The sequence below is a fragment of the Oncorhynchus gorbuscha genome, linkage group LG10 (assembly GCF_021184085.1).
Source record: "Oncorhynchus gorbuscha isolate QuinsamMale2020 ecotype Even-year linkage group LG10, OgorEven_v1.0, whole genome shotgun sequence".
NCBI classification, from domain to species: domain Eukaryota; kingdom Metazoa; phylum Chordata; class Actinopteri; order Salmoniformes; family Salmonidae; genus Oncorhynchus; species Oncorhynchus gorbuscha.
This window is the reverse complement of record NC_060182.1, coordinates 70,432,526-70,448,444: the sequence shown is the minus strand read 5'-3', so window position 1 is coordinate 70,448,444 and position 15,919 is coordinate 70,432,526. Positions and strand designations below refer to the sequence as shown.

At 43.3% G+C, this 15,919-nt stretch overlaps 1 protein-coding gene across 3 annotated transcripts in view; it reads left to right on the top strand.

Annotated features, from left to right (window-relative positions):
• The first annotated feature begins 5,973 nt into the window (after positions 1-5,973).
• LOC124046455 (G patch domain-containing protein 2-like) overlaps positions 5,974-15,919 on the top strand; it is a 39,897-nt gene continuing 29,951 nt past the window's right edge. The window contains exons 1-3 of one of the 3 annotated variants that reach the window (XM_046366841.1): positions 5,974-6,587; positions 7,612-8,301; positions 14,615-14,676. In XM_046366841.1, the coding sequence (XP_046222797.1) occupies positions 7,616-8,301; positions 14,615-14,676 (748 nt within the window). In that variant the 5' untranslated portion in view covers positions 5,974-6,587; positions 7,612-7,615. The remainder of the gene's footprint in view (positions 6,588-7,611; positions 8,302-14,614; positions 14,677-15,919) is intronic. The other 2 variants (XM_046366840.1, XM_046366839.1) reach the window with 2 other exon arrangements.

Here is a 15,919-nt window from a genome sequence, read left to right as displayed (position 1 = left end):
AGTCCCACTCCAGGGAGACTAAAAAAGCCTGATTCTCTGTCTGATTGTTTTTGTTACAGTGTGCAGGAAAATAGACTGTAGTTTCTTACAAAAGCAAATGCTGAATCTCATCTGATCTTACGGCCCTAAAGAGTGGCCTGGCATGAATGGTAGAGATTGGAAAATTACAGGACTTCTCCACAAGCATTGTCACAAGTCAGACTCTTATCTGCTCAAGTGAACGAACATCAGCTGAATGGTCGCAATTCATTCAATTTTGATCTTTGTCGCCACCCATCTGGCAATTCTAGGACGCTTAGTGTATGTCTGTGAACTCTATAGGAGAATGTTACGAAACATCAGCGCCAGTCTGAAGGTTTCAGCTCCTCTGTAAGTAAACAGCTCATTTTATAGGGAACACATGTCAATCTGTGCCAACATTCACACAAGATTCAAAATGTGTGCGGCAAACTTTACATAACGTGATTGTGTTAAACTACCGTAATGTGCTTGTCAAACAGGGTAGCTTGAGATAGCAGTCTTACAAACGTATGATGTCTGTGTGTAGAAATACCTGTTGTATTGCCAGTGTGTTGATTATTGTTATCCTCCCCACCCCCTCCACTGGAGTGGCGTAGTTGAAATGATTCAAATTGGGAAGGAGTAAAACAAGGGCCTTTTCAGAACAGACTCTCTATCAGGTTTGAATGTGTGTGTGTGTGTGTGTGTGTGTGTGTGTGTGTGTGTGTGTGTGTGTGTGTGTGTGTGTGTGTGTGTGTGTGTGTGTGTGTGTGTGTGTGTGTGTGTGTGTGTGTGTGTGTGTGTGTGTGTGTGTGTGTGTGTTTAAACTGGAGTTACCAGAGCCATCATCATGCCTGTGATCAGAATAGTGGTGTGATCAAAAGAGCCTAGCCCCCCACCAACACCCTCTTCCATCTCTCTCTCTTTCCAACTATTAACACCCAACTATCTCCTTTATCCTCCCAACCCCCATTCTATTGTTTTTTCTTTGTCCCCCCCCTCTCTTTCATCCCTCTACGCCTCTCTCTCTCCTCCTCACCCCCCCCTCTCTCTCTCCTCCTCACCCCCTCCCTCTCTCTCCTCCTCTCCCTCCTCTCCTCCTCACCCCCTCCCTCTCTCTCTCCTCCTCACCCCCTCCCTCTCTCTCTCCTCCTCACCCCCTCCCTCTCTCTCTCCTCCTCACCCCCTCCCTCTCTCCCTTTCTCTTCCACCCCTCCCTCTCTCTCTCCTCCTCACCCCCTCCCTCTCTCTCTCCTCCTCACCCCCCCTCCCTCTCTCTCTCCTCCTCACCCCCTCCCTCTCTCCCTTTCTCTTCCACCCCTCTGCCTTGGCCCTCTGCCTGCTCTTCCGTTCACCCCCATGTTCGCAAATCACTTCTTCCTGTGTCAGCAGGTAAATTGTTTTGTCCTCCCATTCCCTGCTTTCATTACCTTGTGTAAATTAAGCGATATGTCGTCCACTGGTGCGCGCCAGAGCACCCACCGTGGCAACGCCAAAATCATGAGATTTGGCATAATAAATGAAGACAAACTGGCAGTAGCACTGCTCCTTCTCCAGGCGGGCTTGCCTTCATTATTCGCTTAACTTGCCGTAGAAAATGACTTAACCCTGACCTTTGTATTACGTCCCATATTCACTCCAGATAAAAGCCTTTTTACAGCGCACAACAATTTATATTCCAGCAAAGAGGCTGCTTTTCTCTGTCAGTTTTCCAATCTCAGCTCCTGAACACACATCATTTAACTTGTCTTGCCTTCCTGTATTTGTCCATCAGTCCTTCTTTTTTACATAAAATCTGGCAGCATTATTCTGTGATTTGATGGCACCCACTCATTTTTTCCCCTTGGAATGTTTGATTGGAAGAAATATAGCCGGCTGGGGCTATCTCCTCTCTTCTGTGGAATCATGCGCTTGATGAAATAGTGTTCCCCCAGCAAGAATAATAAAAACAGACTTGTGCATTACGGGAGGCTCTCAATCTGCCAGCTCGGCTGGAGCAGAGCGAAAAAACCTCCCCCTGCCTCCTGACAGATTTCTATAGTTATCCCACCAGATAAATGGAAGTGGGTGACCAGGCTGGGGAAGGCCATAATGGAGCCAGGCATGGGGTGCAGAGCTGAGTTGGCCAACATGACTGCCTGCTGTGAATACTCACAGGTCAACCAGGGGCTGCTAATGGAGAAATTAGTTATTTTACCCCCAGCCCTTCCATTAACAATTCACTCTTTGGAGACATGTAAGGGCCACACAGAATAAATAGAGAACCCATTACTTTTCAGTGAAGAATGTCACAAGGTGTATTGATATTTGAATAAATGGACTTGAACTTTGTGTATTTCTATATATTATGTCATTTCTATTGGGGGTTGGCAACAAAGAGTACACCCTGACTCACTCCAGCTACTCTGAGGATAGAGGGGAGCTTTTCCATCAAGTGCTCATGTCATTGTTGTATCTGTGGAGGGTCCCTACTCATCCCCTGGTCTGTCTGAAGAATCAATCATGTTCATCAGCCTCTCTCTGGCAGACCGTTGTTGTTTGTACTGACACAAGACTGAGATATCAAAATGGGAGATAAAGGATCAAATGACTGCGGTGAACCCTGGCCCGCCCCTCTGCCAAATTGACATGTCAACCCTGCCTTCATTGGGACAAGCTGGCATCACTAACTGTAGGAAACAACACAACTGGAACAATGTGCCACAATAAGGTCTCCAGGTACAGAGACACGACAAACACACTCACCACTGTTTAATTTCCTTGACAACAAAAACAATGTTCCTGAGGTCTGTGTTGTTAATCACGTGGGGCCAGGATTCCTTTGAATCCTAATGAGAGATGTGTTTTGGCTTTTGTCATGTTGTTTATGTTGGTGTTTCTTGTCTTACAGTGGTTGTTGTAGCTAGCAGTGACTGGATCAACAATAACGATCAACAATGTGCCCTTTATTTTGAAGGAATGGGAAACATCAGGATGTATTTCTTTCATGAAAATGGTTCTGACCTTGTCAATGAAATCAGGGGCCTTCAAGCCCCGAATGTGACCAAAACAAACAATGATATGATTGTGGGAAACATTGGTATCAAGGGCCCCATTTTATAACAAATCAGTGAGTTGTGTTGAGCGGCTACAGGATGCTCCAATACCAAGCTGCAGAGGAAATAATGAAAAAACGTAGCACGCAACTCATTTGTTACTGTGTAAAAGTTTCACAAGGTCGTTTTGAGAGCCATGTTAACCCAACACCTGAATACAGATTTGTTTCCTTGTTCTACAAGTCACGGAGCCCCAGGTCCTTAAGCGATCATTATTACCATACAAATAGACAGATCTATTTAACAACCCTCTTTTTATCACATAACACTTATTCTTTAGTGTTGCTCCTTGAAAGGCATTGAAATGAGGCTCCCCCTTTTGCAGCGGAGCGTCTGTGGGTTGATAAAGGCTCAGAGCAATAGACGAAGCAAGGCTGACATCTTCTTAAGAGATGATAGGGAAGCCAAATCAAATAGGATGGAGCAGTCACTCTTTTCACAGATAGGTAGCTCATTTCTGCTGGCTGGGAGTTTGCTTCCCTAGTGACGCTCTGCCTGGGAAAGATAGCTCACTCGGACTCCATTAATTATTTCATTCCCTGTCCCTCTTTTTACAATTTAAGCTATTTCTTTTTGGCTTTAATGAGCTATGTATTTTTCCATTTTTGATGAGATCTTGGAATTTAGATTTTTTTTTGGGGACACAATTCTTAATCACATTCCTTTTTCATTTATGTGAAAGAGGCTAAAATCAATTATTTTTATTAGACAAAGCAGAATGCAAATGAATGGAATGGGTTGTATTAAGAAACAAAGGATCCGGAGAGGCCCTGATAAGTGTTATTCTTGCCCCCTGAGGTAAAGCGTGTGGCTTGGGTTATTAAATAATTTCCCTCTCATCCAGGCAGCAAAATAAGTATTATAGCACCACCAAACAATGGTCAAAATAGTAATGGTAATCATTTCAGCCGTACTGTTTACAAATAATTTTCAAAGGGATTTGTCAAGAATGTGTGGGATATGATAGCAAAGTGCTTTTCGAGAAGCGCAAAGCTGGACATCCTGTAGAGCTGTGCATGTGGGATGCAACAGCAAGTGCAACAGCATAAGGATGCCTAGGCATGCCATTGGTCATCGCAGTCATATTTAACATGTGATGCAAGTTTCTTGCATGTCTGTTCAGGCTTTTGTTGGCCTGACATTCAAAGACCCAAATGCCCTTTCCTGTGGAGGGGAGAGTCTCCTCTGTGGCAGAGTTGCCCCAAGTTTTCTTAGCAGACTATTTACTTCTCAACTTAATCAAGCATGCACAACTCTACAGGATTTCCGGCTTGGCGCTTCTTGAAAAGCACTTTGCTATCATATCCCACACATTCTTGACAAATCCCTTTGAAAATGATCTAGAAAAGTTTTATTCTCGTGCAGAAGGCTCATTGAAAAGAAGAATTACATGACAGATTAAAAAACAAACTTTATCACCAGTGAAAGGCTAGACAATGTACGTTAAGAAATTGGGAAGATGGGAGAAACAATGAATATTAAGTGCCTTAGAATCTAAAGCTGTCCTGCCGACTAAATTGAAACTGTATATCCTGAGGGGGCAAGGTTTCCAAATTGCTAATTACCGCCTCTGAAAGGGGGTTGTTTCTGATATGTTTGCTTGTGAAAGGCTGGCATTTAATGAAGCAGTGGCTGAGTTTTTTTTATTCCCCCTCTCCGGCTTTCAGGCCTCTCCCCGGACTGCCTCCCAGGCCAGAACAATGGCGGGCCCCGGAGCCCAGCTCTCCCACAGGCCCGGTGAGAGGAGGCCGGGGGCTGGGTACTGAGGGAGCCGCTCAGCATGCTGACATATGGAGAGGACCGATAAGGTGGCAGCGGCACAGAGAGGCCCTTTCCCATGGGCCCAAGGGGAAATGTGCAGTTATTAAGAGGAAGATGAGAGAGATTAAATGGCTTTTGTGCTAATTTTCTCAGAAAATTAAATGTTTTATTTTACTTAGCCTGGCTTCATTTGAGAGTTGAAAGGAGTGGTAAATGACTTTTCATTCAGCCACACGTTCGCTTTGAGGAAAACTTCCATTATTGGCACTTGTCAGACATTGTCTAAAAACACTTATTTATATTGTTTAAAAAAAGTATGAACTTATCTAATGCATTTAGAATGGGTCTTTCTCAACACACAAGGAACAATGTCACTTTGAGGGAACTATTCTGCAAACCACTAGGAATACTGTTTTCATACTAGCTGTATTATAGGCCCATCTATTGCTTGCCTGGTCAAGAAAACAGTTGACCTGACATGATGTACTGTTATATTGCCCTATGGGAAGTTTCCTTTAAAAACAAAAACAAAATAAAGATATTAATTCTATTCCCTTGTTCTATGTCTATGTCTATATATAACTAGACTCTGGTAGCCTATGTGCTTCAAGCCCCCATGCAGTCTTTGTAATACACTTTTTAAGTCATCATGGTATGTCTAATAAATCTCTGTGTGTGTCTGTATTTAATGAAACTAACTCAAAAATATATTTGTTATCATTTATTTCCCTGAGCCTCCATTGGCCCTTGAAATTCTCAGTCTGATTGTGTGGGTGTTCAGAAGCAAATTTGAAGATATTGACATATCTTCTGAATGGCTGTTAGGATGGTTAAGAGCCAACCCCCTTACCAAGATGAACAGTCATTGGTCTATTATAATCATATCAATTTGTGACACCATGATGTGGCTAAAAGTTCCATCCCACCTGAACAGCCTGAAATTCCAGGCATTTTATTTCAAACAGCTCCTACACAAAAAGGGCATTATCACCATGTTCACAATTTCAGTGTTATTTAGACCTCTTAATGTGAAAGAGCACGTTTTTAACTGCACTGCCCCTTTAAGCATAGTGCAGAGAGCTCAACTAAGGTAGCTTTTTTATGGGTGGGATAAAGATCCTATCTGGGTTGTGGGATCCTTGGAAGCTTATCGTTTAAAATGTAAACTTCAATGGGATAGAAACGCTCCAAGGATCCGTCATATCCAAGAACCGTTATATCCAAGCATACGTTATATCGAGGCAGAGTTTAGTATTGATAACTAGTCGCGCGATTTTCTGGCAACATGAGTCGATACTTGTAAAATGTACATTTAAAAAAATGCATGACTGCACTGTACAACTGCGGTCCTCCCGCGATTTGCTTAAATTCATAATTTTAAGGAATACAGCCACCGATGTTTTCCTAATTTGTGTTGCTGAACTGGAGACATACTGACCTCTGAGATTCAATTGACAGAAGCGAGTTGAGCAACACAAATGAGGAAAACATCGGTGGCTGTTTTGGATAAAAGTGTTTTTTGTTAAAGTATGAATTTCATCACCTCTGGGCAGCACCGCAGTTGTACAGGACACATTTAGCGCGACCAGCTATCAATACTCCGCCTTGATAAAGAGAGCACAGACCGAAAAAAGACAGCGGGGCGGAAATTACTTCATTCGTTTGGCAGCGGGGCGGAAGTACGTCTCATGTTTACAGCTGTGAAAACAAAACAAGCAGGAACTGCGACTGGTGAGTGGAAACAACAGCATCGTTACATAACATAAGGATATAATTTCATTGAGAAACGGAGCATGTAATCTCAAACAGCGTTCTCATTTTAAGTGCAGTAACAACAATTGTGTCACGATACCGTTGTAAGCGATATCAAGGTTTCGCAACGATCTTTTTTGTTTGTTTGTGGTTTTCTTAGCACATCTCGCTCCCCAGGCTAGGCCTATTGTTATCTAATGATCATGGTCAGTTTTAGAACGATAGAAGAAACCATCAAAATTGATGAACGATATGAACTTTCTAGTTATTTGGAGTCTGCCGAAGTGCTGAAGGCTACACACAATATATATTACATAATAGTTTAATTTCCCTATCCAATTGGTCATATTCAGTCCTGATTATAGCCTAATGATCAAATTATCTCTTTCACTCTGTCTTCATGTTCTATTCAAAAGTGTTTCAGTAGTAGCAGTGCTGTAATAAGGAATGAGTTGTGAGTAGATTCATTCTGTAGGCTATGTAGTCACTGCTGTTACTATGCCTGGGTAGTGGACAGAGGAACGCTGTACAGAAAACAAACTGCACTAGGAGAGAAAATGATAGTTATTACTTTTTTTAAACTGAAAAAAATCCTAGGTTCCACTTTAAACAATCAGTAAGCATTTTATAGAAAACCTAAGCACATGTCTTTGTGATACTTGTGGCAAAGTGCCAGATGCCAGACCTGCAAGTTTGTTTTATACAGTATGCTATAAATAAGTTGTATAGCATTTACCTTGGCCCTATGAAGGGTTTATGAAGGCTGTATTAAGACTAACACAATTGTTGTTCAATTAGTTGAACAAAACATCTTCATAGTCATGTGCATTATGCTTTAACAGTAGCTTCTCAGAGGATTCTGAATGTTGTAGTTGGCAGCAGCAGCATCATACACTGTCCTCTTATAAGCTAGTGTCAACTTACACTATACTCATTCTATTCATGTGCCAATCACACATGTACTGCTCCAGCTTACCAGTATTCCTCTCCCCCTGTCCCCCAGCAGCATGATGGATGAGCTGGTGCACGATCTGGTGTCAGCCCTGGAGCAGACCTCAGAGCAGACCAAGCTAGAGGAGCTCTGGGAGGAGATGGTTCTGAGTCCTCTGCAACAGCGCAGGCAGATCCGACGGCGCCGGGGACGTAAACGCCGTTGTGACTCCTCTCTCCACCCCTTGGAGCACAGCCGTTGCCTCAGTGAGGCCTCCGAGTCCAGCCTGGACGAAGCAGCCAAGGACTGCCGGGAGAATGCTGCCCCGGCCCCCTCCGCCGCCAACTACAGCGACTCAGATGACATGGTAATGGCCAAGCGCTGGCCCTCCTGCTCCAGCAACAGCTACGCCATCAAGACCAAGCAGCACTCCTGGCCTGAGTCAGACTCCTTCACAGAGAACACCCCGGGACGGCCACTCAGGAGGAGGCGGAAGGTCAAGCGCATGACCTCTGATGTGACGGTCAGCCTGCAGCAGAAGTTGACGGTGTCAGGGGTGGATGGCGAGCGGGGCGGAAACCACAGGTTGTCCAAAAAGCAGCGTCTGTCCAGGCTGAAGAAGGGCGCTGGAGGCTGGGTGGGAGTGGACAGGGAGGCTGATGGAGTGGGCCTCAGGCCAGAGGAGTGCTGGAAGGATAAGATCCCATTGGTCCTGGAGGCCAAGGAGCAACGAGAGGCTTCTGATGAGAATATGTCTGAAGGGTAATGTTCTAAACATCAATTTTATTTTTGTGTGAGAAAATATCAAGTTTGGCAGGACAATAATATAACATCTAAAATAATATAATATTTTAGGATAGTGTTTTTTTTAAAGTGTTTTAATTTGGCATTTCCTAAATATTACATAATATTTGCAACCTTTGCAATATTTACAATATAGCCTACAATTGTAAAATATGTTATTGCTGGCCTTTGTTGACACAGACCTAGTCAAACTACAAATCACCCCTAAATATCACGTTCCATTTACCCTTTGGGTGGTGAAGTTACTGAGGCAGTTTGGCCCATAATATAAAAGTCATGGGCATAACTACTATCTGACAGAGGCAATTAAACACAGCGGCATTTAAAATGATCTATACTGCCTGTCTACATCTAGTTGTCAATATTCAATGTGGCCCCATCTAAAACAAAAAAGTGCATCACATTGATGCTTCTGCACCTTCAAGTATTTCATTGACATAAAAAAATGACTGATATTCCCTTCTCCTGCTCATCTGCTCTCTTTCTGAGGTGATAAGTGGGGAGGGATCGCTGATACTGTGGCCGCAAGGCATCACTCAGCTCATTACTTTGCTGGGAGAAATTGTCACAAGTAAATAAGTCGCTTGGTGAGGTATTGATTTGTTTCAAAATAAATGTCTATATTATTCTTATTATTTGAAGCTATGTCTGTCCTGAGTTCAACTGAGTGCATTCCAATGTGTGCATAAAAAAAAAAAATCTAAATTAGATATACTACTGTGACTGCCTATAAGTGACATTGGAACCAATCAATTACCATGCTGTCATATTAATTACAATAATGGGTTTACTAAATAGGCCTATTCAGTCCTGTCTGGACACTTTAGGGCTGAGCCAGTTTGACATAAAAATACACAGTGAATAATCTAACCTAACCTCTGCTATCCTCAACGGAGTGGAAATCATCAGTGTCTGTATACTACACCAGTAAGAAAATAGAAACTTGGACCGTGGAGGAATAGGCTGGTTGCATAGACGTCCCAAAGAAGTGCATAGTGCTGCCTGTGTGTAAAGCTGGTTGGTCTCTTCTCCCCAATGTCCCTCCCACTGCTAGACACCTGCCTCCACTGGGTGTTCCCCTTGATGATCTCATTATCTGTTGGCCCATATAGAAAACATGGAGAAGAAGTCTGTGGTAACCAATAATAGGGAGACAGAGGGCTTTACATCTTCTGGTTTAATTTGTCCTGACCTCCCTGGCCCCTCAACGGTACTTGTTTTCTTACTTTATGGAAAAATCAATAGCCGTTCTGACAGAAAACAGCTCGGGAGAAGAAATAAATGGGAACACCGTGGCACGCTGTCAATCATTTCTCACTTACACAACAGAAGGCTGCTGATTGCTGCTCAGTAGACTGCCGCTCTATACTGAGGACTAAACAATCTCTGGGTTAAGTCCTGCTGGAGTCCAAGGAAATGGGAAAATGGTAGCAAGTGATGGGGGGTTGACAGTGGTACAACAGCCATATTTAGACACCAGGAAAAGCTATGCTCCATCCATCTGATGTTTTAGACTTCAGTTACTTTTAAAAATGTATTTGAACCCTTTTAGGTTTCAGTAGTCTCTCTCTGTTCGTTCCATTAACCTCTTCATATTCTGTGTTTGATCTCTTAAATGTCCTTTGCCTTAAGGTCACAGCTCATGCAGTATATGCACAGACCATAGCCTGCCTTTAGCCGCCCAAGTGCATTGGGAGCAGATGTTGGCAACTCCAGCTGGGCTCCACATCCTTGATTAGAGCAGCGTTGGCCTGCTGGCAGGATGGCCACCTGGTACCCCGTCTGGCCCAGAGAGCAGGCCTCACCTGTGGGTGGATGCAAACAGGGACACGGCCTTTGTCTACAGCTGTGGTGTTGGTACTGTTGGTGGTGTGTTCAACATGGACAACATTTCCACCGGAAAGCACAAACCATTGTGCGTTTGTCACACTCCACACATTCACTTTCTAATTTGGATTTTTTTGAAAACTCTACGAAGAGTTTTGGTTTGGAGCTGTATTCCATTTGCCGAAGTTCATTTTCATAAATCTCTGAGACTAATCCAATTACAGGAGCTCAGGGAGAGTGGGATAACCTTATATTCAAGACGCCCATGGAAGAGGGCATGGATTTGGATTGGGGCGGCTTGTTTGAAGAGCCAACGGAGCCATTGTTATCTGCGCTTTGCCCCCCTCTGTCTCTGTCCCCCCTCTGCTGAATTAGCCCAGGCTCAATAAATGGCGGTCGACCGGTAATCTCTGCGCAAACTGGTCTGCCTCTCCCAGGAGCCAGGGATTATATCCTAATGATTAGTCCTAATCTGGATACTGTGTTTTTGCTTCACCTCACTGGCTTGTCTGCAGACAATGGGGCCGTGTGGGGAACTGATTAGTTCAACCAGAAATGACTGAGGTTTGTCAGAAGGGAGCTTTTATTCCACACTGGAATGCACTTGTCGTGTGTTAGAACACGTAACTTTCCTTGTCTTAATTGAGTGCCACCATGGTTGAAGGGAACATCAGTGTGGAGGCTTATTTAGTGATATGGAGCCTGATGCAAAGTACGTGATAGTATTTCTCTGGGAAGAAGAAATGGGAGGCGTGTTGTTTTGATTGCTTGGCTACCCAAACTCCTTGATCTGGCCAAACGCTACACCAGACCCACGGACGTTAGTTTCATCTCCGCAATGAGTCTAGATTTGAGTATCTATCCAACGGTTTCTAGAACGCAAACATTCTAACCATTCTGATTAGTCCCATAAACTGATGGGTTGGGCCAGAGTCAGAACCCATGTGGGTAAAGCTGCATTTAGAAATTGGCTTTGATACTCTGAATGGTTAGAGATGATCCAATCGCTGATGACTTTGTTTTGTACAACACCCTTTATTTTGACGTCACCACAAACGACTTCAATGATGGCAATCTCAGACTGAGCAGTGGAAGAAAACAAGTTTGAGTCATCAGGCAAGTGTTTTGATGAGCTTTACCTGTAATTGATACTAACACAGGAATGATCCTTGTCCTCGGAAGTGCATTTGAAACGGGCTAAGTTTGACTAAAAGGTCTGTCAACTTTTCCTGATAAAGGTCATGGGAGGAGATGAAAGAGAGAGGTGTTTCTACTGGTCCCAAGAAAAATGGCAGCCTCAATTATTCATGGAATTAATTAGGCAGTACTTAATGGAAACGGTTTCACATTGGCTCAGGGCTGCTCCCAGCGACATCACATTACACCTTTAATACGGATAAATAGTTAATGTGTGGCTCTAATTAATTGTTTATACCTGTGATCTTTTTCAAACTTTGCTCCAAATCCCCCTATAGGAAGCAAACACATTTTTTAAATGCAGAAATGGAAGAAACTGTTGTACTGCTGCCATCTGTGAGCCATAACTTGTTTTTGATAAGTGTGCATATTTCTAAATGTTCCTCTATTATAGAGAAAGATAATTATTGTACATGTGTAACCTGTACTCAAAATATTCTCCTTAAGACCATTTGGAAAGTATTCAGACCCCTTGACTTTTTCTCCACATTTTGTTACGGTACAGCCTTATTCTAAAATGGATTGAATAGTTTTTTTCCCCTCAAAGAAAAAAGTTGACATTTTTGCTAATTTATTCAAATATAAAAACTGAAATATCACATTTACATAATTATTCAGACCCTTTACTCAGTACTTTGTTGAAGCACTTGTTGAAGCAGCTTGGCACACCTGTATTTGGGGTTTCTTCTATTCTCCTCTGCAGTTCCTCTCAAGCTCTGTCAGGTTGGATGGGGAGCGTTGCTGCACAGCTATATTCAGGTCTCTCCAGAGATGTTTGATCGGGGTCAAGTCCGGGGTCTGGCTAGTCAACTCAAGGATATTCAGAGACTTGTCCCGAAGCCACTCCTGCGTTGTCTTGGCTGTGTGCTTAGGGTCGTTGTCCTGTTGGAAGGTAAACATTTGCCCCAGTCTGAGGTCCTGAGCGCTGTGGAGCAGGTTTTCATCAAGTATCTCTCTGTACTTTGCTCCGTTCATCTTTCCCTTGATCCTGACTAGTCTCCCAGTCCCTGCCGCTGAAAAACATCCCCACAGCATGATGCTGCCACCAACATGATTCATCGTAGGGATGGTGCCAAAGGACGTGACGTTTGTGTGATGCCAGGACAACAAACATCACCAACAAACTAACATGGGCCAAGCACACCAAGACATTCGTGAAGCGGGCACTACAAAACCTATTCCCCCTCAGGAGACTGAAAAGATTTGGCATGGGTCCTCAGATCCTCAAAAGGTTCTACAGCTGCACCCATCTCCACAGAGGAACTCTGAAGCTGTCAGAGTTACCATCGGGTTCTTGGTCACCTTTCTGATCATGGCCCCTCTCCCCCGATTGCTCAGTTTGGCCGGGTCCAATCTTCTTTCATTTAAGACTGATGGAGGCCACTGTGTTCTTGGGGACCTTCAATGCTGCAGAAATGTTTTGTTACCCTTCCCCATATCTGTGCAATTCCTTTGATCTCATGGCTTGGTTTTTGCTCTGACAGGCACTGTCCATGGTTGTAAAAACATCTCAATGATGATCAATGGAAACAATTCTGTGCTCAACTTTCATAGCAAGTCTCATAGAAAAGGATCTGAATACTTATGTAAATAAGGTATTTTTATTTTTAATAAATTAGCCTGTTTTCGCTCTGTCATTATGATTGATGAGGGGAATAAAGGGGAATTTAAAAAATAACATTTTAGAATAAGGCTGTACCTTAACAAAATGTGGAAAAAGGAAAGGGTTCTGAATATTTTCCGAATGCACTGTATATAATAGCGAGACAGAGACAAATAACTGAAAGTAACAATCGTCCTGAAAGGGCTATTAGTGTTTATTATAGGGGCTGCTGCCTATAGCCAGGAGGATGCATGGTGAGGAGATATGCCCTCTACTGCTGTCGAACAGAGAGCCCTGCTCCAGATGCTCAGCCGTGTGTCCAGAGGTGGAGGACAGCTGAGTAGAGGCCTGGGGAACCAGGGTCTGGGGAAGGGGGTGGGGAGGGAGGGATGATCCTGGAGTTCTTGGCTAGGCCAGACGTCTTCCACATTCCCAGGAGAGGCCTGGTCCCTCTCACATCTGCTTCTTGGGTGTGTGAAGGGAGATGGTGCTGGACCATCTGGCAGCAGCCTAGTCTGAGCCTGCCGTCACCGCCACGCCTGTGCAATATGGCAAAGAACCATATCAGCGTGTATCTGACCCCGCCGGTCTCTCTCCCTCGTCACCAAGGTCAACGCTGATCACCACAAAGCAAAATGCAATGCAAACAAGACCCTCAGACTTCCTCTGACCCAGTGGACAAATGGCCTCAAAGGACTGAGCATGGATGTTTGCATTTTGTGAGAGAATTTAAGACAAAATCAGTGACCATCCATGGCAGTTTGAATGTAATCATCTAAAAAAGTGATGCACAACAAAAAACGAAATATGTACACACATATTCATTCTTAAAATTCACAGAACACAGTTCTAAAATTTACTCCACCAATGTCCACTTCATCAAGACAATATTTTGTTTTAATATTTTTTTTGTGTTAAACAAATTGTCCTGACTCCTGTGTGACCTTGGCGGGTCTATTTAGCTCCCAGCCCAAAGTGGCAGAGGTGTGACAGAGGCAGAGAGGCCCAGGGTGGGGTATGGGCCGGGGCAGAGAGGGTGGAGGGGTGACACGGGGACGCCTGGAGGCATGGAGAGGGCCAGCCATGGAGCAGCCTGGGCTGGACCAGCCTTCAGAACAGATGCTGGCCAGTTGTTGTGTGGAGGCACGTCCGCGGGTCCTGCTCACAGACTGAGAAGGCAGGGGAATCTGCCGCACTCCTGTCATCCTCCAGAACGCAGCACAGATTAGATTGGAGCTGACAGCGGAGGATATTCAATTAGATTGTGCATGTCACTCAGTGGCTTCGACCAGAGTCCTTCCCCATGCCTTTGTGTTGGGGATGGCAACCAGTGGGGAGAGTGCCCCTCCTCTTTTTGTGTCATTTTATATTTATGTTGACCTCTAGCTCGGGACTGATTCATTATTTTGTTATTGAATGTTGCATGTTAACATTTTTGGAGTGAGCTTGCACGTTTTTGCTTCACATTGTTCTATTTTCAAAGGCACAACCTTCTTTGACCCTAACATGCACCCATTTTAAAATGATCCATCTCAACATATTTATTTTTCTTGTTACACATCAGTATTATCACTACAAAAAGACTGCTAAGAAGTTAACATGAAATGCATACTGACAATTATATTCTTCTTCCTCTGTTTGCAGTGAAACTAGCAGCATATGCAGCAGTGATCCTGGCCTCTTCACTAACGATGAGGGAAGACAAGGTATTAATGTTCAGCATAATATTTATTTCTCACTAGCTCGGTTTCCATCCAGTTGGCAACAGATTTTCATGCAGATATTGTAGAATTTGCATAAAGAAAATGTGTGCATTCTCTCACCAGTGGTGTGTTTCCAATAAATGGATTTATTGCAGATAAAAGTGAGTGTGTAATGACGTAGTGCACACAAAATCTACTTTTCATGTACTGATTAAAAATGTAAAGTTCAATATGTTTCCATCGCATTTTAAACTCTACCGATAGTTTTATCACAAACTGTTGCCTTAAATAGCAAATGTGCCTACTCTGGTCTCTGTAGCCAACAGCTCGCAGATGTAGGCTAGTCTATATGATGAGATTATTATGGATAATCGTTATTTGTCAAATGGCAGTCAAGCATCGATCCTCATGTCACCAGAATAAGGCCATCAATATTTATTGGAAAGGAGCAGCAAGAGCCCCCTGTGAAGTTCATCATAAGTTATTTAATCTGTAGACTAATAAACTGTATGGTTTTCTGAATTGTAGTGGGAGAACCACACACCATATCATTGTGTGACTCCAAGTTTAGTTCGATATGTTGATTATTATACTGAACAAAAATATAAACGCAACATTTACAAGTTGGTTTCATGAGCTGAAATAAAAAATCCCAGAAATGTTCCATATGCACAAAAAGCTTATTTCTCTCCAATTTTGTGCATAAATTAATTTACATCCTTGTTAGTGAGCATGTGTCCTTTGACAAGATAATCCATCCACTTGACAGGTGTGGCATATCAAGAAGCTGATTAACCTCTCTGGGATATGTGGGACGCCTCGCCAACAGCCAGTGAAATTGCAGGGCGCCAAATTCAAACAATAGAAATCTCATAATTATAATTCTTCAAACATACAAGTATTATACACCATTTTAAAGATAAACTTCTTGTTAATCCTGCCACAGTGTCTGATTTCAAAAAGGCTTTACAGAGAAAGCACACCTTGTGATTATGTTAGGTCAGCACCTAGTCACAGAACCATACAGCCATTTTCCAAAGAAGAAGAGGTGTCACAAAAGACAGAAATAGCATTAAAATGAGTCACTGAACTTTGATGTTCTTCACCCGATGGCACTCCCAGGACTCCAGGTTAGACAATAAATGTGTTTTGTTCGATAAAGTTAATCTTTATGTCCAAAAACCTAATTTGAAATTGGTGCGTTATCTTCAGAAATGCATTGTCTCAAACAAACATCCGGTGAAAG